Source organism: Bubalus kerabau, chromosome X (genome assembly GCF_029407905.1).
Source record: "Bubalus kerabau isolate K-KA32 ecotype Philippines breed swamp buffalo chromosome X, PCC_UOA_SB_1v2, whole genome shotgun sequence".
Lineage (NCBI taxonomy): Eukaryota > Metazoa > Chordata > Mammalia > Artiodactyla > Bovidae > Bubalus > Bubalus kerabau.
The window spans coordinates 43,873,687-43,899,386 of NC_073647.1; the positions used below are offsets into that span (position 1 = coordinate 43,873,687).

Below are 25,700 nucleotides of genomic sequence, written 5' to 3' on the forward strand. Positions count from 1 at the left end.
CTGGGACATTTATTTTCTTGTTTTATTTTTGCTTTGCTTTTCAAACAGTAGAAATCGTACCATTTTCTCAAATGATATTGCAAGTCAATACTAGTTCTAAGGAAATGATAGAACTAGTATTTCTTTTTATGATAAGAAATGTGACAATGCCTCTGATATCATGGTTGTTTTTTAAAGGCAGGTGTACATATGACCAGAGCCTGATACTGCTACAGAAAAATAGTTTAATTGTTAGAGTGGTATGTTCAATGCTAAAGATCCTCTTTCATTGATTTCCTTTATTGTTTGCTCATTGTTTTACTCAGATGGAATCATCAGAGATAATACAAATTTTAGATGGGAGTTTTTCTTTTTTAAACTCTGAATCCCAATCTGTTATTGAGTCATGAAAATATTAAGAGCATCTCTATCTGTTATCTGTGTGTGTCTGGATCATGGTATAAAGTCTGGCTTTCTGTTACTCATAGTCTAGAACGTTTGATAATGATAGAATATGTAGAATAAATTGTGTTTTAAGTTTATTTATGCACCAATACAGGAGAAGGCAGTGGCACCCCACTATAGTACTCTTGCCTGGAAAATCCCATGGACAGAGGAGCCTGGTAGGCTGCAGTCCATGGGGTCGCTAAGAGTCAGACATGACTGAGTGACTTCACTTTCACTTTTCACTTTTATGCATTGGAGAAGGAAATGACAACCCACTCCAGTGTTCTTGCCTGGAGAATCCCAGGGATGGGGGAGCCTGGTATGCTGCCGTCTATGGGGTCTCACAGAGTTGGACATGACTGAAGCGACTTAGTGGCGGCGGCAGCAGCAGCATGCACTAATACAGTTGCTTAAATGTATCTTTATCTTTAGGTGTGTGTGGATTTTCTTGACATTTGTTTAAATGAAGGGCTTGAGTGTATGATTAAACTCATGGTCTGTAGATTCACATGAGGGAAATGTAGAGCTAGAAGAAATGGAGCCCGAGACCCAGCTGCCAGGCTCCCAGTGGCCTGGATTGGGGAAGCTCAGTAGTGGGAGGAGTCATTCGCAGGTCCTTTCTGCAGGGTGGTTGCCAGCATGGGGCCCAGGCATCCAGAGTTCCATGTCTGAATCCAACTCAGTCCTTTACCTGCTTCGCAACTTTGAAAATCATACAATATTTCTGTGCTTCAGCATTTTCATCTCTAATGGGGATAATAACAGTCTCCACCCCACAGGGGTTATGTGAGGATTAAATGAAAAGTACTTACAAGAGCTCCTGGCACGCAGTAAGTGCCCAATAAATGTCAGTGCTTCTGTTCTTAGCGCCCCGTGTTTCCCAGCAGGTGGAGAGAATAAGGATGATTACTCTGACCCACTCTTCCCAAGAATATGAAAAAAGTCATTGTGATCATATGTGGGACACTTTAAGCCCTTTAAAAGAAAGATGCTCCACACGTAACAGTTAGTAGTCTCAGTAACCAACTGAGGCTTGTACCTTGCCAAAGGATTAGTTGAAAGTCTTCTATTTGAGAGTGTGAAAGCCAAAAAGCATCTTAAGTAGAAATGGGATGTATGGGCAGCGGTGCCAGGTAATACACAGAGCTCTTCAGAAGTTGTTTTCTGTTCTTTCCACCTGTGACCCTGCTTGCGGAGTAGCATGGCTCACTCAGGTTTGTGTCTCTGCACTTGCCCCCTTTCTGGATTCGGCTCTGCAGTATTGCCGTATTTCCTATTTTTTGTTCTTCTGTGAGCTGATTGGCAGTCAGAGACTTGTAAAGTCTTCTGGTGTTTGCTTTAGTAAATTTGACCATCTTTTGGGCCCAGGGGAGAAGATCCACTGGCTCTGACCCCAAGAGAGATGCTGCAGGTTCCAAGGCCTTTTTCTGTGGAGAGCAGCGAGCAGGGCCCTTGTCTTTCTTCCTGGCTTCACTGAACCCCAGCCTGCCCTGCCGTGTGGTCTGAGCAGAGCCATTTCCCCTTGTGTTCTCATGGTACTTCTCATGCTGCTTGCCTACCAAAATAATTTCATAAAGGATACGACACGGGGCTGGGAGGATACACCTCTTTTTTGACCCTACGAACCCAGAATGAACGACCTGGGGTACTTTTTCTGTGCTTTGAGGTTGTAAACCAGACTAAAATGGAGCAGACTCTTCCTTTCTAGGCTGATTACAGATTAATAGCCAACAACCAGAAGCTCATTTTCACCCGGGAATTGAATGAGAAGCTACACATGTGCACTCACCTCTTAGCCTGGATGCGGCCTGAGACCCAAGGGTGGCTTAGTTCTCCATCTCTTTTTCTGACCAGGACATTTTTTTTTTCTTAAATAAACAGTAAACTTGGCTCATAGAGGGTCTAATCATGCTTTTAAAGCTCCTCCCTTCCTGCATCCTGCAAGACTTTGCCCTCTGTCTTCTTTCTGTCTCTCTCCGCTGCCCTCTCCCCTGGTCTTCAGACATGCCCGGCCATCCTCCCTGTGCCCATCTCTGGGGACTGTGGTCCCAGCTGGACTGCCCTCCGCTTCCCCGTGCCACCCTCCATGTCCAGAAGCACAGTGCTCACCGCTGGTCCTCACATCCTCCCTTCCACTCCCTGCCTTGCAACTTGGGGAGAACTGTTGTTTTTTTTTGGGGGGGGGAGGGTTGTTTTCTTTTAATTAATTTTTAATTAGAGGATAATTGCTTTACATGCCGTGTTGAGACAGTATGGTACTGGCACAAAGACAGAAACATAGATCAATGGAATGAAATAGAAAGCCCAGAGATAAATCCATGCACCTATGGACACCCTGTCTTTGACAAAGGAGGCAAGTATATACAATTAATCTCTTTAACAAGTGGTACTGGAAAAACTGGTCAACCACTTGTAAAAGAATGAAACTAGAACACTTTAACACCATACACAAAAATAAACTTAAAATGGATTAAAGATCTAAATGTAAGACCAGAAACTATAAAACTCCTAGAGGAAAGCATAGGCAAAACACTCTCTGACATAAATCATAGCAGGATCCTCTAGGACCCACCTCCCAGAGTAATGGAAATAAAAGCAAAAATAAACAAATGGGACCTAATTAAACTTAAAAGCTTTTGCACAATGAAGAAAACTATAAGCAAGGTGAAAAGACAGCCTTCAGAATGGGAGAAAATAAGAGCAAATGAAGCAACTGACAAAGAATTAATTTCAAAAATATACAAGCAACTGCTGCAGCTCAAATCCAGAAAAATAAATGACCCAATCAAAAAATGGGCCAAAGAACTAAGCAGACAGTTCTCCAAAGAAAACATACAGATGGGTAACAAACACATGAAAAGATGCTCAACATCACTCATTACCAGAGAAATGCAAATCAAAACCACAATGAGGTACCATCTCACACTGGTCAGAATGGCTGCGATCCAAAAGTCTACAAGCAATAAATGCTGGAGAGGGTGAGGAGAAAAGGGAACCCTCTTACACTGTTGGTGGGAATGCAAACTAGTACAGCCACTATGGAGAACAGTGTGGAGATTCCTTAAAAAACTGGAAATAGAACTGCCATACGACCCAGCAGTCCCACTGCTGGGCATACACACTGAGGAAACCAGAATTGAAGAGACACGTGTACCCCAATGTTCATCACAGCACTGTTTATAATAGCCAGGACATAGAAGCAACCTAGATGTCCATCAGCTGACGAATGGATAAGAAAGCAGTGATACATATACACAATGGAGTATTACTCAGCCATTAAAAATAATGCATTTGAATCAATTCTAATGAGGTGGATGAAACTGGAGCCTATTATACAGAGTGAAGTAAGTCAGAAAGAAAAACACTAATACAGTATATTAATGCATATATATGGAATTTAGAAAGATGGTAACGATGACCCTCTATGCGAGACAGCAAAAGAGACACAGATGTAAAGAACAGTCTGTTGGACTCTGTGGGAGAAGGCGAGGGTGGGATGATTTGAGAGAATAGCATTGAAACATGTATATTATCATATGTGAAATAGATCGCCAGTCCAGGTTCAATGCATGAGGCAGGGTGCTCAGGGCTGGTGCACTGGGATGACTCTGAGGGATGGGATGGGGAGAGAGGTGGGAGGGAGGGTCAGAATGGGGAAACACATGTACACCCATTGCTGATTCATGTGAATGTATGGCAAAACCACTACAATATTGTAAAGTAATTAGCCTCCAATTAAAATTAAAAAAAAGTTTTTTAAATGTCGTGTTGGTTTCCACCATACATCAACATGAGTCAGCCATAGGTACACATATATCCCCTCCGTCTTGAACCTTCCTCCCACCTCCTACCACATCCCTCCCCTCTAGGTTGTCACAGAGCACTAGTTTGAGTTCCCTAAGTCATACAGTGAATTCCCACTATCTATTTTACATTTGGTAATGTATATGTTTCGATGCTACTCTCTCCAGTTGTCCCTCTCTCTCCTTTCCCCACTGTGCCCACAAGTCTGTTCTCTATGTCTGCATCTCCATTGCTGCCCTGCAAATAAGTTCATCGAAACTGTTGTTTTGAAAGTGATTCCAGGCCCAACAAGTTCTCCTACTTGGTAGTCTGTAAGACCTTGGCCTCTTCCACCACACCATCATTCAAAGGTTTTGTTTTTTTTTTTAATTGAATAGCTGCAATAGATGTTTATAAAATATCCACCAGATGTCCCAAGTTAGAATTGACAGCATCCCTTTGTGTCAGGGCTACTGGGTCTTCCACTTAATTCACCACCTCTCTCTTCAGCCAGGCCTGGTCTCCTGGCTTGTGGGGTCTACTTTCTTGGGCTGTTGGTGATGATTGCCTGTGGACTCATTCCTTGGGCCTTTATCTGTGGGAAGACTCCAGGGCCAGGATTGAAGGCAGTTTTACGTTTTCTTCTGCCAGGCATTTGGGGGGCACTCCCAACCTGGGGCACTCACAGATTAAATTCTCTGTAGGATGTTTTTGGGACCATGAAAGTTATATGAGTTTTGGCAGCCCTGTGCTGTAGGCTCCCTTGCTCAGCACAGGTCACCTAGACAGGTAAGCTCCCTCTGAGTCTCAGGAACTTGTTTCCTGTTTGTTCTTGCCCTAAGGGTACAGTGTTATTGAAGGAAGTTTCCAGTTTGACACCCATCTTGGCCAGCCCAGGGCATTACATCTTATCTCCTGCAGCCGAAGAGGCCACAGAAACCAGTCCTGCCCACTCTTCTTGTTCTCTGCATTCCATTCACAGTTTGGCTTGGGCTTCTGAGAGTCTCTTCTTCCCTTGTAGGCTCATGAGTGCATTTTTAAAAAGGGTTTCTGTTTTATCCAGCAGTTTTAGATGTTGTCAGCAGAAGTATCAATTAGAGCATCTAGATCATCACGCTGGCAGACACCTCTCCTGTGGCTTCTGAGGTCTCAATGTCCTGGCCCTCCTTTTCTAGTTCCTCAGCTTGCTTCTTGGAGAAGGCAATGGCAACCCACTCCAGTACTCTTGCCTGGAAAATCCCATGGACGGAGGGGCCTGGTGGGCTGCAGTCCATGGGGTCGCTAGGAGTCGGACATGACTGAGCGACTTCACTTTATTTTTTCACTTTCATGCATTGGAGAAGGAAATGGCAACCCACTCCAGTGTTCTTGCCTGGAGAATCCCAGGGACAGGGGAGCCTGGTGGGCTGCCGTCTCTGGGGTCGCACAGAGTCGGACACGACTGAAGCGACTTAGCAGCAGCAGCAGCTTGCTTCTGGCATCTAAATATGGGTTTTCTAGAAAAGTCCATCCTTGCTCTGTGCTATCCCCAGTCTTTTTTGTTCTTGTGTTGACCAGCATTGCCTTTATGGCTTTGTGTTTCCCATTAGCTGCTCCATGACTTCAGCTGATGCCTAAACCTTTGTTTAAAATTAATCTCTCATTTTCCCCTCAAGCTTCCTTTGAGCTGCCAGTTTCTCTGTTGCTGTCATTTCCTTCTCCCCATCTTCCTCCTCCTCCAAAATCAGGGTCAGTGGGAGATTTCTCTTTTCTGTAACATTTACTAAATCCAAGTGTTGTTCGTCCCCAGCCCAACTTAGTTCAGGTTTCCATCTCTTCTTTTTTGAGCTGTGGGGATGGTGCTTTTGCTGATTTTTGTACTTCTGTTTCTGATCCAGCCCACACTACACATGCTGTCTGTCAGGTTGCTGCCCCTGGGAGGCAGCTCAGACTATCTCACCCCTTCACCTCTGAAACGTCAGCCTCTCGTCCCTCCCTGTCAGTGTAAATGCAAACCTCTGTTCTTTCCACCATGCAGCCACATGTCTCCATGGTCTCCTGTTTTTCTACCCACCTGCGGGCTGGCTACCAGACCGAGGTGTTTGCTGATGGCCTCGTGTTTTCTTCCACTTTTGACTTTTTTGTGATCGTCACGGTTACCGTGTCCAAAGTCATCTTACCCTTCCAGGTGATCTCCCATGCCACTAGCACCCCTCCAGGCCTGTCTGTCCAGAAGTAACTCTGGCATTCCCTGGCATCACATGGCACTTTATCTGTACCTTTCAGGGCACTTAACCTGCTCCTCTTTACATGAACAGTAGCTGCTCCCTCTTCATCTCTCTCCTTCAGAGGATTTCTAACTCTTTAAAGACAGTAGTGGTGTCTTACTCTCTTTTTATCTGCTTAATACCTTGTTCACAAGAGATAGTGTCTGCTAAGTAAATGTTTCTTAAATGTATCTAATAATGTCAGTGGAATGAATGAACAGGAGCTGGCAGCCACCAAGTGACCTATAAGAATATCCTGTTTAGAAAGGGCTTTGATTCAGCAAGCATTTATGTTGAATTTTTTTTAATGACTAATGTATGCATGGTTGAAAAGTAAGGAAAGATTAAAGAACTGAATGTTTGTGTCCCCACAAATTTTCTGTTGAAGCTCTAGCCCTCAGGGCAATGGGAGGTGATTAGCTTTAGATACAGTCATGGGGGTGGTGTCCCATGATGGGATTAGTGCCCTTCTAAAAAGAGGCCAGACTTCACATCTCCACCATGTGCAGTACAGCAAGAAGGCCATCCTCTATAAACCAGGAGGTGGATCTCAACAGAATTAGACCATGCTGGCTCCTTGACCTCAGACTTCTCAGCCTCCAGAGCTGTGAGAGATAGTTTGTTCTTCTAAGCCAGGTATCTTCTTATAGTAGAGTGAACTAACTACAGCAGTAAAAATAGTAAAAATATCTCCCTCCCAGCACCCTTTAGCCAGCATTCTCAGCGTATTGCTATCCACCCAGTGATAGTAACCTATGCAGGCAGTTCATTATTTATATTCCTTCCTCCTTTGACCCTAATGGAATATGCTACATATGCACCTCTGTAGCTTGCTTTCTAAATTTACCAATACATACTACCTACCAAGTGGGCTTCTTCACTCTGTTAATACTGTTTACTGTCTCATACTTTATTTAATCCTCTGTTGATGGATATTGACATCATTTCTAATTGTTTGCCCCTCGGTATGTGATAATGAGTCCTTAAAATGGGACAGTGGAGAGGGGCAGTAGAGAACGGACTTGAGAAAGATCAAGATCAGATCAGTAGAATTTGTTGATTGACCAGTTATAGTTATGAGGGGATATGGGATGATAGGGATGAATCCAACCTGGGTAAACAGGTTGATGGTGGGGCCAGTGGTCAAGATGGGCAACATAGGAACAGAATAAAGAAGAGAAGACAAGTTTGTTTTGGCTGTGCTGAGTCACAGGTTTTAGGGGACAACCAGGTGTGGGTATGTGGGAGGCCAGGGGCTACGTAGATCTGAAGCTTTGGCCTGGGGAGAGGTTTATTTGGTAGACCTGGATTTGATCATTGGCATTTTCATTAACGTGGCCAAAGTTATCAGGAGAGAGAATTACAGTGAAAAGTGATGTCACATATGAACCCTGAGAAATGTCAGCCTTAAATGATTTTGACAAAGAGTAAAGAGTGTTCTTTTTCTAAAATGATTGAAATGACATTTCAAGTGCACTTTTGTAGTCCTTTCCTGAATAAGCGAATATGTACATTTATAAATGAAGGTAAGGGTGACTCAAGAATATTAAAGCCATTTTCTCCAGGGAAAAGGATAGTGGTAGAACTAGGAGAATTCTTTATGCAAACAGAAGTAGCAATGGTAATTCATGCACAGGTTGCTTTTTGACCTATGAGACTTTTGCTAGACTTTTGGATGAAATTACTTTTGATGCAGTTGTACAAATTCTTACTATGTCAAGTCATAGTAAAAGGCTGAAAGCTGTATCAAGCATGAAGCCATTGCTTAGAATTATCAACTTTGCCAAGTTTCAGCACCTCCTATCGTTCTTCCTTAAAATTTTAGACTTTTCCTCCTAACTTGAATGAAAGCATTATTGTTCTTATACGAAGTGGTCTTGTTTCTTGAGATAATTTTACATTGCTGCACCCTTCAGTGGTAGATGGAAACTTTGAAAAAGGCTAATGTCTTCAATTTTGAAATCAAATTATGAAAAAATGCCTCAGATTCTTGTTCAAACATTGCAGAATTCTATCCCGAAAGAGTTAGTGACTGGTTTCCTGAATTTTTAAAGCTAGGTCTCAGACATGCAGTGAATCGTGTCCACTGATGGCCATGCTTTGTGTGGTGACAGCATCATTTGAAAGCTCTATTATATCTTACAGAGCTTATCGATTTACTTCCTTGAATAGTGTGAAAATTGTTTTCTTCTGTAACTGTCTCCCTCTTCAGTGGTATTTACTTTTTATAAATCTGACACTCAAAAATCCAGTTCTGAGAGGCAGCACAACAAGGCTTTGGCTGTCTGTGAGGGTTCTTCGAGAGATCTAGGAATCCTAACTCAGTGACACAGTTCTCCCTCCTCAAAGAAGGAAGCTCATGAATCACTCAGTGTTTATAGAATCTACTCAATAACAATAAATCCAATCTAGATGTTTAAAGCGAGTCAGTGCATCTTTATATAAGTGCCATTTTAAAATGATGGCTAATTAAGTGAAAGCTAAAATCTGCTGTCATTTCAGATTTTTGCTCCCACAAGACACAACAGTGATAAACGGAGCTAAATTAAAAAGACAAGTTACATTCTCTTTGTCAGAGTTGTCTTCCCCAGTGTGAAATTGGAGATTTTCATCTCAACTTTGTCCTTTAACATTTTTCAAATGTTACATTGTACTATTTTTAATCCTGGAAAAATGCACAACATTGCTTTTTTTTTATTTTTTAAGTCTCCATGCCTGGTATTTCTTGACTAGTAGGAATCTGAATTGGTGAAATGCCCAAATATTCATACAGAGCCGAATAAAGGAAGACATGCTCACGTGAAGCCAGGGGTGAGCACTTGAGAGTGTCTGTTTTCTGATGTCAGTTGCCCAACTTTGATACTGGGCTCTGGTTATGCAGGATGCTCACGTGTGGAAGGCTGGGTAAAGGGCATACTTTACCTGGGTAAAGGTATACTTTCTCTGCAATTTCTTGTCAATCTATAATTATTTCAAAAATCACTTAAAAAAAGAAAAAAGTCAGGCAGCCCCTCAAATAGGCTGAGCACACAGAGACCTCAGAAAGATTCCTAGTGTTCTGGTGTATCCATGGCCCTTCAGGATCAGGCCATTACCACCCTCCCCCAGAGGGTCTTGATTCAGTGGAGTGAGCTGGGGCCCAGGCAGTGCCTGACACATTGGGGAAACCCCAACCCCATCTCTGAACCCCCTACCCACTCCCTGAGCTGGGATTGAATCCTTCTTGGGAAGCAAGATGGGTGCAGGGACAGGGTCACCGAGGGCACGTCATCACCATCCTTGAACCTGACTCCCTGTGCGTTCCCACGAGGGACAGTCTCTAGAAGTGGTTCCCGCCATGGGACTCATGTTTCCCAAACAGTGTCCCAGCCTGACCCAGGGCTGTAGGTAGGAATCACTGTGGAAAATGGCAACCTGCAAATCAAATTCTCAGAGACTCAAAGCCTTAAAAACTACATGTCTATAAGGGAAAATAAATGACAGGTAAAATCCTCAAGAAACGTAAGCTGCTAACTTTACGTTTTAGCATTTTCATGCAGGAGCTGTAATTAGCCTTGTAACAAGTAATCACTTGTAGGGAATTCTGTACTTTTTGATAATGAGGCAAAGATGAATGGGTGATGTTGTCCTTGCTTTAATGCTTAGTAGTCTTAGTTTTTTGGTAATAATCCACCTTTATGTTACTCTATTGAGAGCTTGTGTTTTTAAACTCTTGCTTTGTTCTCTTATCTTAATCTTTAAGGGGGGAAAAGGGTAGAAATTAAAATATCTGGGAAGTAATTCCTGTACATTCAACTTTAGAAAATGTCAGCGTTGCTTCTTATAGGATGCTTACTTCAGTAGAGCCAAGAGTTAGTGACAGCTCAGTGTTCACATCGTATTTTCCTATTTAAACTAGCAAGTAATACATTAAAAAGGTATTTTCTTGTAATTGTAAGCTAATTTATTTGGATAGTTAAAATATTGGCCTGAACATCTGTTCTTTTCCACCTTAAGCTCCAGTTCAGTGTTAGATGTGTTGCTTTGTATTTCATGGCAAGAAATATCTTGCTGTTATTTGATTCATAAACTTGCCTGAAATGTTTGAGGTCCAAGTGTGGCTCTTAGCATCAAGTGTCATCACAGAGTTCCCATAGGCACGTTTCCTGAGTCAAGGATGCCAGTCATGGACTTGTCCTATATATCTAGACATCACTCAGACTGTGACGTGTTATTCTAGAGCTATTTCATGAGAAAGGCCACCTGATAGGTTGTGCTACCTTGAGGACACTGTATCATTACCATATGATACAGACAGTTCTCTTATATGACTTATAAAAGAAGCTATGGAAATAGCTTCTGATGACAACAATTTTGTATACTTACCTTACACTTATCAGTAATTTTAATATAAGATGCAAGAGCATATTGGAAGCAAAGAAAGAGTTGGCTTATTTTTAGTGGTTGAGAAGTAGTAAGTTACATTGAAAATGCTGCTTAAGCTTCATGGGAAAGATGCAAATAAGTAAAAACCAGAAAAAAAAAATGAACAAAAACCATGTTGAAATCAGGAACTTATTTCAGGAAAGCAGATTCTAGGTTTTCTTCTAAAGCGAGTGACAGAGAGAAATAAAATGGGAAGGAGGATGAGGGGTGCTGTTGACGGGGGGTGTGTGTTGTTTTTCTGTAGAGTTTTAGAGAAAGGCTCATTGATTAAGGTTACATTTGAGCAGAGATGTGAAAGAAATAAGGGAGGAAACCATGAGGGCAAGGATTCCAGACAACTGGAACAGCAGGTGCAAAGGCCCTGAGATTGGTATGTGCTTAGTGCTCTTGGGGAGCAGCACTAAAAGCCAGCATGGCTGGAGCAGACTGATGAAGCACAGGAGCAGAGACATTGTGGGAGAGGTGGCCAGATGGCGAAGGCCATGGGGGCCATTGCAAGTACTTCCACTTTTACCCAAAGTGAGATGAAAAGCTCCCACAGGAGGATTTGGGGGCAGGGGAAGGATTTGAGCTGACTTAGGTTGTGCCACTACTACTCTGACTTTAGGTGTAAAGATGAAAGCAGAGTTAGGAGGCATTATTATAATAATCCAAGTGGAAGTGGCAGAGCCTTAAACCAGGGTGCTAGCAGTGAAGTGATAAGGATAAGCCAAGGTGCGAAGGATGGGGCTGGCATCTGCTGAAATGGGGAGACTGGGAGGAGCAGGATTGGGTGGGAGTTGTGAACATCCCAGTCCTCTAGCCGTGGTGTGGTCAATTGTGTGGCCAAGTCTGAAGATCACGGTGGGGCTGCAGAGTGATAGATATTTAGGAATCACCAGGGTATGGATGGCATTTGAAGTCATGAAGTTCCTTAATGTCACCTTGAGAATGAGCATAGAGAAGAGATGAGTGTCGTTTCAGAGATCAGGGCATTGATTCAGAACTCACAGAGAAGTTAATTAAGAATTTTCCTAATGTTCTGTCTCTTTCTTTTAAGAATTTTCCTAATGGTCTGTCTCTTTTTAAATAGATTAATGCATCACTGGTCCTTTTTGAGACAGTGGCATTGTTTACTAATCATTGCTGGATTTTCTTCTTCTTTCTTTTTTTTTTTAAGTGTCTTTTACCTGATCGATTGCTAATACTGCTTAAAATTGATGGGTGTTTTTGGGTCTGGAAGTCTGATTTTTGTGCAACAGCACTTTAAAAACAAACCACCAAAAGTCATGTTTATTATAAAGTAATTAGCCTCTAATTAAAATAAATAAATTAATAAAAAAAAACTAAAAGAAAAAGTCATGTTTGTAGTCATAGAAAACTGTGGTCTCAAAAGTAATGGTTAATCAAGATAGAGGGTAGCATAAGTCTAGTCTGAATTTGCCACTGTTATTTCTGGCTTAATGGGCAATTCATATTGATGTATGGCAAAACCTATCACAATATCATAAAGTAATTATCCTCCAATTAAAATAAATAAATGTTTTAAAAAACTGACAAGAAAAAGTATTAGGTTGTTATTTCATTGTAGGCAAATCTGGTAAAAAATAAAATAAAAATCTAAGGTTGTGGTATTAGTAGAGTATTAGTTCCTTTACACCGAAGTTGACATTCTGGTGTTTTTTTTTTTTTGCCTTTTCTAGCCAATATTTGCATTTTTGAATGAAGAAAAGTTTAACGTGGATGGATGGACCGTTTATAATCCAGTTGAAGAATACAGAAGGCAGGTAAGTCAGTAGATACTGTGCCACGTGAGGAATCTCAAATGTGCCTGCTGAGGATATATGCCTTTGGTCATGCTCTTTGAGAATCAGTAACACCCTTGCTAAATACTTTTTTCCTAGCAGTAGTATAACATGGCTTATTCTGTCTGTCTAGTATTGTGAAGCCTACAAGCTCTTACAGGGCCATGTTCAAGCTGCATTGACGGTTGCATGGGTAACTTCGTTTTCTTCCCACTACACGAAGAACATCCATTATATGTTGTCCACGAAATGAATCAAATACTCAGAGTCTAGAAAAGCCAAGCTTCTATATCTTACTACTCAGGAATTGATGTCACAGTGTATTTATGTGTTTGGGAGCTTAACTATTACTGGCAGTTAGATTTCAGTTATATTCATTTTGGCTTAGAGATTCAAATGAATTAGAATGATGACTTTTCCAGGCAAGCTTTGATGAGTGTGTATGAGGACTGCCTTTACTTCTTTCTTAGTAAACTTTACCCATGTGCATATTTACTTGCAACAATAAAGTAGGAGGCTACGAGTATTGTTGCTGTTTAGAGGCGAAGGTCTCCTGGCATTTTTAAGAAGATTCCCATGCCTCTTATGGAACAAGAGCTGCACTTTGACCCCTGCTATAACCAAATCATGGGACAGCTAGGAGTTTTGTGATGAGATTTTTCCTAAATCTCATTCTATAAAGCTTGTAAAATAATTGGGAAGTTTTGTCGAATTAGGTTTGAGAATCAAATCAAGCCCAGTGAATGTAAAGTCAAAGTGTGAAACACTAGACTTGAGAACCTTTAAGCCACCACTTCCACTATGAGGCCTCTTGGCTGAGTTCCATGTTTAGTCTTGCTCAGACATGCAGGTGTGGAAATTTATCTCTGGAGCACATATATGAAGTAGTATGCCTTGTTGCTAGCTTTAGACTATTTCATTTTCAAAGGCTGTGTGTACCTCTCATTAATAACCTGTCTTCTGGGTTATATATGGAGGCAGAAGAAGGACCACTGAAACATCTTGCATGTTTTGGAGACCTCTGTAGTGTTATACATTAAACTATTTGCACCTTAATTTTGAAGTATTATTGACAGTATTAAGACTTATTTTGTAGGTCAAAGCTTCTAGCTTGAAACAAAACAGTTCCTGTTTTTAAGCTTGCATGCATATATGAACTATTGAAGGTATTTTGTTCTAGACTGCCATTATATTCCATCTTTTTTTCTTATACCTTTCTGATGGGACTTGTAACTCTCTAATTGGACTTGACATCAGACTCATCTGCTTTGTCTGGACTCTATGGGGTCAGACCTAAAGACAAGGTACAATGCTTGTTCCCAAAACAAGCCCCCACATGGCTCACTTTTCTGTGTGTACTTCTGTATTTGTGAGTGTGGGGAGGGAGTTATTCCAGCACCTCTGGATCTTGTCCCCAGTAGATCCAATTTTGTGAGTAGACAGTAGGATGGAAGATGTCTTCCATGTGCCCCTGTCACACTAGCAGGCCACCTCAAATGCAAATGACTCTATTTGTCACACAAGCCATAGAGCAATCACCCATCCCAAACCACTTGATTGAAAACTCTTAGGAGGTGGCAAAATGAGCCTCCCAGAGGGGTTTCCCTTACTTCCCTTCTGTGAATTTATTTTTTAAATTAATTTATTTATTTTAATTGGAGGCTAATTACTTTACAACATTGTAGTGGTTTTTGCCATACATTGACAATGACATACATTGTGAATTTTGTTACAAGCTTAGCTTCTTTCTACTTTGGAGCAGGTTGAAGTATTCCCCCTGTTTTGAGTAGGGGGTAGAAGTTGCCTGATAGCTTTTCTACCCTCAATTAGACACACATGAAGATTACACAATGTACTTTTCTTTAAGCTGTGTGATTGGGTGGGGGAGGGGGGAGCTTGAGTTTCTCTGTACAAGTAGTAGAGAAGAGTTTGGCATGAAATGAAGGAAGATCTCAAGTTGAACAGAATTTGCATTTATCAATGACAGTTTAGAATTTTGGAGCCCACCTGTGTTTTGTCTTGTGTTCTGTTGTCTGGATTACTGATCTGATTCCCTTACTGGGAATCAGTAGAGTGTTATCACTCTGCTGTCAGACGCACGTTTGCCTTCTGCTCGAAAGGAGAAAGGAGACCTAGCGATGGCCAGACCCAGAGAGGAATCCTCTGTGTTGACATGAACTTCCTTTTCTCCTGCAGGGCTTGCCCAATCACCATTGGAGAATCACTTTTATTAATAAGTGCTACAAACTGTGTGATACTTACCCAGCCCTCTTGGTGGTTCCATATCGTGCCTCTGATGAAGATCTTAGGAGAGTTGCAGCTTTTCGATCCCGAAACCGAATTCCAGTGAGTACTGCAATTCATGTCTTTTGTAAAGGGTGCCATGAGAATGGTAGTCAAGTAATTTAGAGAAACACTCTTTTGGAATTTCAGTCCCACAAGATATTATCAAATGTCTTCTGAGTGCAAAGCAGCAGGCCAAATGGGGAAAGAAGTAAGACGTCACCTGCCCGCCCCCCCCCCCCCAGAAGCTTGCAGTCAAGGATAGAGCATGAACTCAAGTAGTTTTTATATAGGAGAGGGAACAGGTAACACCAGGTGAAAAGGAAGAAGGGAGGACAGGGTCTCTGTGGCTTCTCTCTTTGTAGCACAGTGATTAACAGATGTGAGGCTCTTGGTCAGTGTCAGTTGACAGGTTAGAAACAACACTAGAAATACCCTATGTTATGGAGCCTGTAATTACAGGCTTTTACTTAGCACCTTTATTAGGATTCGTCTATCTTCATCACGTTTGTAAGCTGCATTCAAACCATTAGCAATCTTGAGTCAAGTGCGGATTATCCCAAACAGTATATTACAGTATCACTGGACCTAGTTCATAAAGTAGTGTTTCGGTTCTTAAATATTTATGGATGAGTTGCACTATAAATCTTATTGACTAAAGTGTCTATAAATCATATTGACTAAAAATTTAGAGAATTTTTCCCCTCTGTTAGTTTTCAGGGCATCTCATAATAAGTCCATTGTTTTTGATTTTGAAAAACAGAGGTTGAGGAAATTAAACTTTAATGTTATGTCACCTTTGACTTCCAAGTCTAGACATTTTTTTCCTTAAAAGAATATTTGTGTGAAACTTTTATGTAGTATCAACATAATATGCAGAGAAGGCAATGGCACCCCACTCCAGTACTCTTGCCTGTAAAATCCCATGGATGGAGGAGCCTGGTGGGCTGCAGTCCATGGGGTCTCTAAGAGTCGGACACGACTGAGTGACTTCACTTTCACTTTTTACTTTCATGCATTGGAGAAGGAAATGGCAACCCACTCCAGTGTTCTTGCCTGGAGAATCTCAGGGACGGGGGAGCCTGGTGGGCTGCTGTCTATGGGGTTGCACAGAGTCCGACATGACGGAACCAACTTAGCAGCAGCAGCAGCATAATATGAATTGTAATTAAAATGCACTTGGTTTGCTAAGGGCAAGTGTCTGTTCATATCTTCATGAGGTATATATTATACTTGGAAGTATGGTCTTTAGCTCATTTTGCTAGAATGCTGTGCTAATGAAGCAGAGTTACCAGTGCGCTCCTCTTCTGCTCTGCTGAAACATACTTTTCTGTGCTGTAGCCACAGACTCCAGCCCTCTCCTGGCCAGCTGTGTTGCTAACGCATACCTTGCCCACAGGAGAAAGGATTAGGATAGTTTGGGTTCATTTTGTTCACTCCTTCATTCAATGAGTATTTATTGAACATCTACTGTGTCAAAAGTGCGTGTGAGTGCACATGTACATGTGTGTGAATTTCATGTGATTAAGGGCAGGAGAGGAAATGAAAGAACTGAGCCAAGTCCACTGTGCTCAGGCTGCCATGTTTATCCAGCAGCTCCCACAATTCTGAGTGAATGGAAACCCACTGTAGAGCAAATAGAATGCTTAGCTTTTTACTTAGCTATTTTATTGATCCTCCTTACCTTGTGATGGGCACCAATTTGCATTTATTTTTCCTAAAAAAACTTAAGGCTAAACTGTCCATCCCCTCTCTATAGATTACAATGCTTAATAATATCTAATAATTGATGATGTACTCTTTCTGATACAACTCCTAACCACCAGACTCTTGAATGTAACCCAGAAAATGTATTTCCTTTTTAATAATAAATCATTAATATTTGATATTCAGTTCTTTAAAAAAACTCATAAACATACAAAAAGAATTGATGAGAAAGCAGTCTTATTACATTATCCATAAATAAGATGTACAGTGTTAAAATATCACTGAATAATAAAATAACCCACATGCATTAATGTTCCCATTAAATGGGTACATATTCCTTTGTTCTCCAACAGGTTGGTTTTAATGTTATTGAATTCTTTAACATATAAGTAACATATTTATTTATTTTAGACATTTAAAAAAATACTGTTAAAGATCAAGGAGACTGCCACCTAGTGAGGACCACACTTAACATTTTGATATATGTTATTCCAGACTTTCTTCTATGCATACATATTTTTATTTGAAAAAAAATGAAATTACTCTGTGGTTTGTGTCTCAGTCTGCTTTTTCTCCCTAGCGTTTATTTTGGAAAGAACCTTCCACACTGTTGACTCTCTGCTCATGTGCCAGTATATGGAGTCAATCAGTTTTCTATTGTGAGACATTTAGCTTCTTTCTAAAAAACCTTTTGCTATTATAAATAGTGTTTTGCTGGCTAAATCTTTGTGTACATTGTTAATTATTTATGGCTTCTACATATTAACTTCAATAAGAATAACCTAATATAATAGCATATACTTTTAAAGCACTCATGGTAGTTGATGTTGTAAAGTTTATATTATTTGTACCTGGTCTGGCTATATAGCAAGCATCCTTTTTATAAAGGTAGAAAAGAAGAAGAAAAAGCAAGTAAGAGGTGAAACAACTCATAAGAATAGCATTTCTTAACATGGCCTGTTGATTCCAGTCTTAAATCTCCCAAGCAGAGAGAAGTGGGGAAGAAGAGCAGAGAGCACTGGGGAATGAGGGTCTTTATCAAACAATAAATGTCTTGTATATACAGCAATTTGCTCTTTTAAAAGTGATCTCGTTTGGGGAATTGCCTGGTGGTCCAGTGGTTAGGACTCTGCATTTCCACTGCTGAGGGCCCAGGTTTGATCCCTGGTTGAAGAACTAGGATTTCACAAGCCACCTAGTGTGGCCAGAAAAAAAATGTGATCTTGTATCAAATCAACATATTGTACACCTTAAATTTACCTATTGTTGTAGGTCAAGTGTATCTCAGTAAACCTGAAAAAATTAAATTAAAAATATATAGATACATAAAAGTGATCTCACATCTTTTCTCTCTTGGAGGCCAAGCCATGGGAGGTGGGTGGGCACGTCTCACCTCCACACTGTAGATTAGAAAATGGAGCTTGTACCCAGGCTCGCAGTCCTGAGCCTTTGGACTCTTAGTCAAGGCCACAGTGGTATTTTGACTGGGCCCTGGCAGGTGCAGAGACTCAATTGAATGAGTATTCATTCATATTACCATAGAATCTCTTCTCACTAACCTGTTATATTATTATACACTGCAATTTTTATGGACATCAATGCCTGTAATTTGCCAGAGTGGGGAGGTGACTTCAAAGATGACAGTATACTTGGCTTTGTATTAAGTGAGCTCGAACACTTCTGCGGTTCTTGTGCCTGATTTTCATGGGTTTTTATACCCTGTGCTGGATTTATGTGTTCTCCATTTGTCCTCCCAACAGTGCCACACCATCACGTGGCTCCATATTTTATGAAAGAGGGAAAGGAAGTGACAAGAGGCCGTGAGCTCAGTACCCAGGTCAGAGCCACCACAAGAGGTGTGCCTGTCCCAGAGCTCATGCTGTCACCCACCATGCTTACCTCCCAGCTCCTGTGTGTGTGTTTTTTTTTCTTTTAACAGCTTTATTGAGATAGAGTTCGCCTGCCAAACTATTCAGTCATTGAAAGTGGACAGTACTGTAGTTTTGGCTATGTTACATTGTTAGCTTCCTTTTACAGTCTTGTTTCTTAGGTGCTATGAGCTGAGCGACCAGGTAGCAAAGTGTCTGGGCTTGTGTGTAAAATTAGAGAAGGTTGATTCTGAGAAAAAGCTTGAAGAGCTCTCCCAGGAGGCAGATGTCCAAGCTTTGTTATGGAGACCCTGGCAGCTCTATGGCTGTCCTGAGGTTCTGTTTGCTTCCTTTGGGTTTTCTGTGTTAGATTCTAGAATCGAGACTATCGGGAAAATGACTTGCAGGCATGAGTTGAGATTATAGAGACAGGACCAGGGCTGGTTTCCTTTACCTCTCACCTTTTACTGAAGCTGTTTCTGGGTGATGACAAATCTGGTGCAAGCTTCAAGACTAAAATAAAATGTCTGAAGCTTTCTATTTCAAGTGATGTAACTATTTTTAGGTTAGCATTTAACATTTTTAGATGTGGTGCAAATTGAGAAAAGACTAGTCAAGCAATTAGTTGTTCTTATTGGCTCTGAATCGTCCTAACGGTTAAACATGTGTTTCTGGGTACACAGGGAAATCAGAGGTGAACAAACATTCTATTTTGGCAAAATCAGTTTCACTTCATCATGATTGTTAGGGCTCTCTTTTTTATGGTTTTAATTGAGATTTAGTTGTTTTCTTGATAGTTTAAAATTTCTGAACCAACCGTAGGTGCTGTCATGGATCCATCCCGAAAACAAGACCGTTATTGTGCGTTGCAGTCAGCCTCTTGTTGGTATGAGTGGTAAACGAAATAAAGAGGATGAGAGATATCTCGACGTCATCAGGGAGACAAACAGACAAGTTAACAAACTCACGATCTATGATGCAAGACCCAATGTCAATGCAGTGGCCAACAAGGTGAGTGTATTTCGTGACATGGTTCTACCTTATATACAGAGTGCAGTGTTTCACATGAATGTTGTTGTCATGACTGGTCAACATGTGGATTTAAAGTCATTAAACTTTGCTTAGATCAGGAAATGAGTTCACTAAGGTAGAAAGTAGTTTTAATCATAAAACATATCTGAAAATTTGATTTCCTTAAAATCAAATGAAGGGGGCTGCCCTGGTGGTCCAGTGGTTGAGACTTCACCTTCCAATGCAGAGGGTGTGGGTTTGATCCCTAGTCGGGGACCTGGGATCTCATATGCCTCATGGCCAAAAACCAAAACATAAAATAGAAACAGTACTGTAACGAATTCAAAAAAGACCTTAAAAATGGTACACATAAAGAAAAATCCTAAAAAAAAATTCAAATGAAAGTCAACTTTTGATAAACTAGGCAAGTCTAGAGCTGTAATGAACTTGGGTTTTGGCCAAGATCTCAGGCATGTGTTAGAATCTCTTTGGAGCCCTTTAGGCTATTGATGGTCATCCTCAATGTCAACACTATGTCATTCTCAGTGTATACACTAGGGAGGCATCTGTGGGGATTGTGAGAAGCTGTAATTGTTAAAATCCTAAATTTGTAGCTTTATCTAAGCAGTCTTGTCTCTATACTCAGAAATGTGTGTTCTCAATTATATGAAATAATCCAAGAAATGAGGAGCTCCATGTATATGAATTTTACAGTTATTTGTGCATGCGTGCCAAGTCACTTCAGTCGTGTCCGACTCTTTGTGACTGTATGGACTCTAGTCTGCCAGGCTCCTCTGTCCATGGGATTCTCCAGGTGAGATTACTGAAGTGGGTTGCTGTGCCCTCCTCCAGGAGATCTTCCTAACCCAGGGATGGAACCCGAGTCTTTTATGTCTCCTGCATTGGCAGGCGGGTTCTTTACCACTAGTGCCACCTGGGAAGCCCTGGTGTCAGTGTTTTCAGAGCATTCTTTCTCCGGGGTTTCCTTGGCCTTCTTAAGCAGAGTATGCTGAGTGCACCTAGGTAAAGTGATAAGGCAGTGTTGCCTGCAGGGGCCCCTCAGCAGCTGCTGCGAAGGCTGTTTGCCCCTGCACGACATGGTCCCAGACTCAGAAATACCTTTGCCATTCAGTTTCAACTTTGGTTTTATTTTTTTCCTTTTCTCATTTCCAGTTGTCACTTATACATGTTCACAGTGGGCCTGCCCCATCCCAAGTTTGAGATTTATTGCTGCTGGTCAGATGTTGGCTTACATTTCATCATCTTGGATATTATTTATCCCGAAGTCATCTACCTCGCATCTTGCATTATTGAAAGCACAAGGCAAGAGCCTGAAAGCAAAACAAGTCCTGAAGCAGCTCACCTAGATGTGGTAGTTTCCTAAACAAACCCTGTAGTGTCTCTCTACATGGGTGTGTGTGTGGAGCTGCATTTACAATTATTTGCTCACAGCTCATGCACCTGACACCTTTACTCCTGGGGAGCCCCCTGCCCCTTGTGTATTTTTGGACCAGCTATTTGTTACTGCAGTTGATTTGGGTTTAGATAATGAAAATGATTTTGAAATTATCTATAAAGCAATCATGAAGTGAAATCAATCAATAGATTAGGAATTAGAAGAAAATGTTTAGTAACTTCAGCCCACAGATAAATATCTTGTTGTATTATCCTTACTTTTATATTTCTGCTATCCTTCATGTATAATTCAGAGTTGAATACATGCATAAAATGAAGTATTTCCATGTATACATTTAGCCTGAAACAGATATGATATAACATTAAAATGAGGTATTTAGAAAGGATATTTTAAGGTATATAAAATGCATAAAATGAATACCTTTATCATATTAACTCTAAAGCTCATTTTTGTAGCAGTAGAATTATTAAATGCCTTTTTAAGACTCAGGAAATTTGCCTGTGTGTCTAGTCTGTTTAGGAATGAAAGGAAGGAAAGTATTATGGGAAAAAAAAAACCTAGACTTGAAAAATCTGTGTATCATTCTTTAAAAACCACATTCAGGGTCCCCTCCTCTCTCAGCTGTGTCTTCCTAGCCATCTATCCATGGCAACAGTCTGTATATTGTACTAGGTAACTTGGGTTGTTCTTTTTTGTTGAAGAGAACTGAAAAGAAAACTTCAAAACTAATCCGAGTTGGAGATTTTGAACTTTTGGTAACTCACTCTGTGCTTGACTAATAGATTTTTACCCTTCTGACTTCTCTTTGAATCTAATTGTTTTGCCCTTACGGATATTTAGAAATTTACAGCCCCAGATGTAACAAGCATTTTAAATTAAACAAACAAACAAAACCCAGAGGCAGACAAGATCCAGCACCCTGTGATGAATTAAAGTGGGGCTGTATTAATGTCTGTTTTGGCAGAAACTTTGGCAATGAATTATTACTTTTTCTTTGTATCATCTTCAGTTATTAAAAAAAGAAACTCTAGCATTCGGAATGTCTTTGAAAAATCAGTAACTGTTTACAAACCACATGTCAGGTGTCCGTGGGAGGGTGATGTGTGTCGTTGTGTGAGAGGCTTGCAGAGCTAGTTCACAGTGGAACAGGCACACTCCTGTTGTGACCTCTGATTGTAGCTGCAAGGTGTTATTCCTTGAAATGTGACCCATGTGGGTGTATATTCGTTAGCTGATAGCTATTTAAAAACAACAAAGTGAATATTTGTTGTCTACTACTGATGCTATTTGTACCAAGCTTTAAAAACACACTACTGTTTAAATAAAAAACAATTTCTCACCTGGAGTCTGTGGAGATTGACGCCTCTGACTTGTACATAGGTCTCCAGGTTTGAAGTTCAAGTGGTAGCCTTACTTCTACTGTAGGAAACCTTCTCTGTGACTAACCCTGGGAAAAAACTGTAGGATGTATTGGCCCTTCTGTCCCGAGCTACAATTGTTGTAAATAAAAAGAGAAGAGGTTTTCTGTGGCAGTGGCAGGCACGTGGTTTGTCTGTCCTCGGCTTTGACTGTTTACTTACCTTTACTTGTGAGTTTACATATTCATATGTTTTTATGATGTTAATTAGCATCCTTCCATTTCTGCTTGCTTTCTTCACAGGTTCCTGAATGATTTAACCTTTTCTTAAAAGGCCAGGGGCCATGTGTTCCATGGTATTTTCAAACATTAAGCAGAAATCAGCCCAGTTCCTAAACAAAACCATAGCATTTCTTTTTGTCTTCGTGGAAAACAGGCATCTTTACGACCCTGTGAAGGGGAAGTGATGCCCACCCTGGCAGCTTGATACTGGCAGGCACCACGGCAGGTGGCGGCCATCTCACCTCCTCTTGAAACCTTTTGTCCTTCGAGGGCCAACCATGTGCAGCACTGTCCCTGGTGTTTTTGCATAGCACATGGACAGTCACAGGGCACTAGAAAAGATTCAGGCTTTGAAATCAGATGACTTAAATTCTGCTTACCTCTGACTTTGGGGTAGTTAAATAGCATCTGTTCTCATTTGCAAAATGGAGATAGTAATACCTGTCTTGTAGCATTGTTATAAGAATTAGATACAATGATGTAAAGCAAGAATCACTGTATCTGGGATGTCAGAGAGGCTCATTAAATGGTGGCTGGTGTTAGCTGTTATAGAGCCCAGCTCCTTTTAATCTTAGGAGACCTCAGTAGTATTATCTCCTGTTCTTCAAGAGACAACATTGAGGCTCAGAGAGGTTAAGTGTTTTGCCACATGTTGCACAGCAAAGAGGGGCTGAAGCTGAGCTATCGACCTGGGTCTGTCTCCAAAGCCTATCTTTTTCCTCTAGCTCATCGTGTCCCATGTGAGCCTACCCTTGGAGTACTGTTAAAATCAGATAGAAGATGAGAACCATTCAGGACCAGCTCTTGCCTTTCCAGATCCAGAAGAAGAGCTAGTAATTAGAGAACATTTTGAAAATGATTTTTTCTTGCAAATACAGATTCCCAAGAAATTGCCAGCTCCTCATCATTTTTTTCCAGCTCAGAGTGTGACTAATATTGTTGAGGCCTAGTGTCAGATAGGAAGTCGAGTCACATCAATTATTAAATCAAAGTTACAAGGTTTTAGGTTAAGATTTGGAGGACTAATAACCTTTGAAATATTTGTGTAAGTAATGGAAGAAATAGAAAACCCAACTTATTGTTTTGTGTATCTTGTTTCTTAGGCAACAGGAGGAGGATATGAAAGTGATGATGTGTATCATAACGCCGAACTTTTCTTCTTAGACATTCATAACATTCATGTTATGCGGGAATCTTTGAAAAAAGTCAAAGACATTGTTTATCCTAATGTGGAAGAATCTCATTGGTTGTCCAGTTTGGAATCTACTCATTGGCTGGAACATATCAAGGCAAGTATATATTTTGAAAAAAAGATGTATATATATAAAAAGAAAATAATTGTTCAGTGAAACAGGAAATTGTTTTAATTCCTTAAATTGAAAAAAAATTAAACAGTGAGAGAAACAATATTTGTTGTATAGGGCCGACAGTTTGTGTTTCTTTACAATTTGCTTACCTAAAGTAAAGATATTCTTGAGAGTTTGTGGAGATATCACTTTCCAACTCATCAATAGGGAGTAGTTGAGCCTTTCCCCCAGGTTTGTGTAACCATTACTGCATACGACCTACAAGAATCTGGAGCAATTGTTTTTATTGAAACTAATCTCAATGGACTTAATTTAAAGAATGAGTTTTGTGTTTTTATTATAGTCAATCCTTCGTCTTGATAGAAGCATCAGAAACTTCCATTCTTTTAAAAGTACATGAAACTATGTGAGGAAACTAACAACTTTAGAAACTGCAATTTATTTCTGTAAACTAACAAGGGACTTCCCTCATAGTCCAGTGGTTAGGGGGTCTGTGCTTCCCCTGCAGAGGGTGCAGGTTTGATCCCTGGTTGGGGAGCTTATATATGCGTTTGTGTTCTCCCAAAGTATATATGCTGATACCCTGACCCCCAGTACCTCAGGGTGTGACCTTTTTTGGAAAGAGGGTCATTGTAGATGTGATTGGTTATGACAGGTTCATACTGGGGTAGTGTGGACCCTTAATTCGATAAGGCTAGTGTCCTTATGAAAAGGGGAGATTCGGACACAGAGACATGCTCAGAAAGATACCATCTGAAGATTGGAATTATCCTACCAGAAGGCAGGAAGTACCAGAAGCTTCGAGACAGGCCTGGAACAGGTCCTTCCCTAGAGCCTTCAGAGGGAGCATGACCCTGCCCACACCTTGATCTCGGACTTCTAGCCTCCAGACCTAAGAGATGATACATTTCTGTCATTTAAGCCCCCAGTCTGTGTGACACTATTACGATAGCCCTAGTGAACTCGTATAATCACATATGTGAAAGAAGGTTTGACATGTAGTTTGGTTTTGTGTCTGTTTGTCTTGTTATAATACCTACTTACCTCAGTTTCCCTGGTGGTAAAGAATATGCCTGTAGTGTGGGAGATGTGGGTTCGATCCCAGGGTCAGGAATATCCCCTGGAGAAGGGACTGGCAACCCATTCCAGTAGTCTTGCCTGGAGAATTCATGGACAGAGCAGCCTGGCGGGCTACAGGCTATGGGGTCACAAAGAGTTGGACACGACTGAGTGACTAACACTTTTCACTTTCACTTTGTCTTTGAAAGCAGTTTCTGCAGAGGAAAAACAATAAACCTTCTAGTTCCTGCCCTTCCATTTTCAGAACATTTCCCGTTCTAGACGTTAAGAGTATTTTAAAGCAGGACTTTTTACTTAAGGCTTTAAGTTCAAATTTAAGCAGTCCCTTCCAGCTGGCCATTTACTCGCATGTTTTTCTTTGCCAGCTTGTTTTGACAGGAGCCATCCAGGTCGCAGACAGGGTTTCTTCGGGGAAGAGCTCGGTGGTGGTGCACTGCAGTGATGGTTGGGACAGGACGGCCCAGCTGACGTCCCTGGCCATGCTCATGTTGGACAGCTTCTACCGGAGCATCGAGGGCTTTGAAATATTGGTCCAAAAAGAATGGATCAGTTTTGGACATAAATTCGCATCTGTAAGTAAACAAAACTAATTTTTAAATTATCTGGTCATTACCACCTGGGATTAAAAAAAACTAGTTTGTGAAACCACTGATTTCCTTTTAAAAAGAAAATCTGAGTAGTAGTATAAAAAAACACTCTGCAGGTTTGAAAATGTGTGGTGCCT

At 40.9% G+C, this 25,700-nt stretch overlaps 1 protein-coding gene across 10 annotated transcripts in view; it reads left to right on the plus strand.

Annotated features, from left to right (window-relative positions):
* Window positions 1-25,700, plus strand: part of MTM1 (myotubularin 1) — a 95,911-nt gene that overhangs the window by 56,072 nt on the left and 14,139 nt on the right. For all 10 annotated transcript variants that reach the window (XM_055563455.1, XM_055563453.1, XM_055563463.1 and 7 more), the window contains 5 exons: window positions 12,563-12,646; window positions 14,861-15,010; window positions 19,345-19,533; window positions 23,693-23,878; window positions 25,342-25,548. In XM_055563455.1, coding sequence (XP_055419430.1) covers window positions 12,563-12,646; window positions 14,861-15,010; window positions 19,345-19,533; window positions 23,693-23,878; window positions 25,342-25,548 — 816 coding nt within the window. The remainder of the gene's footprint in view (window positions 1-12,562; window positions 12,647-14,860; window positions 15,011-19,344; window positions 19,534-23,692; window positions 23,879-25,341; window positions 25,549-25,700) is intronic.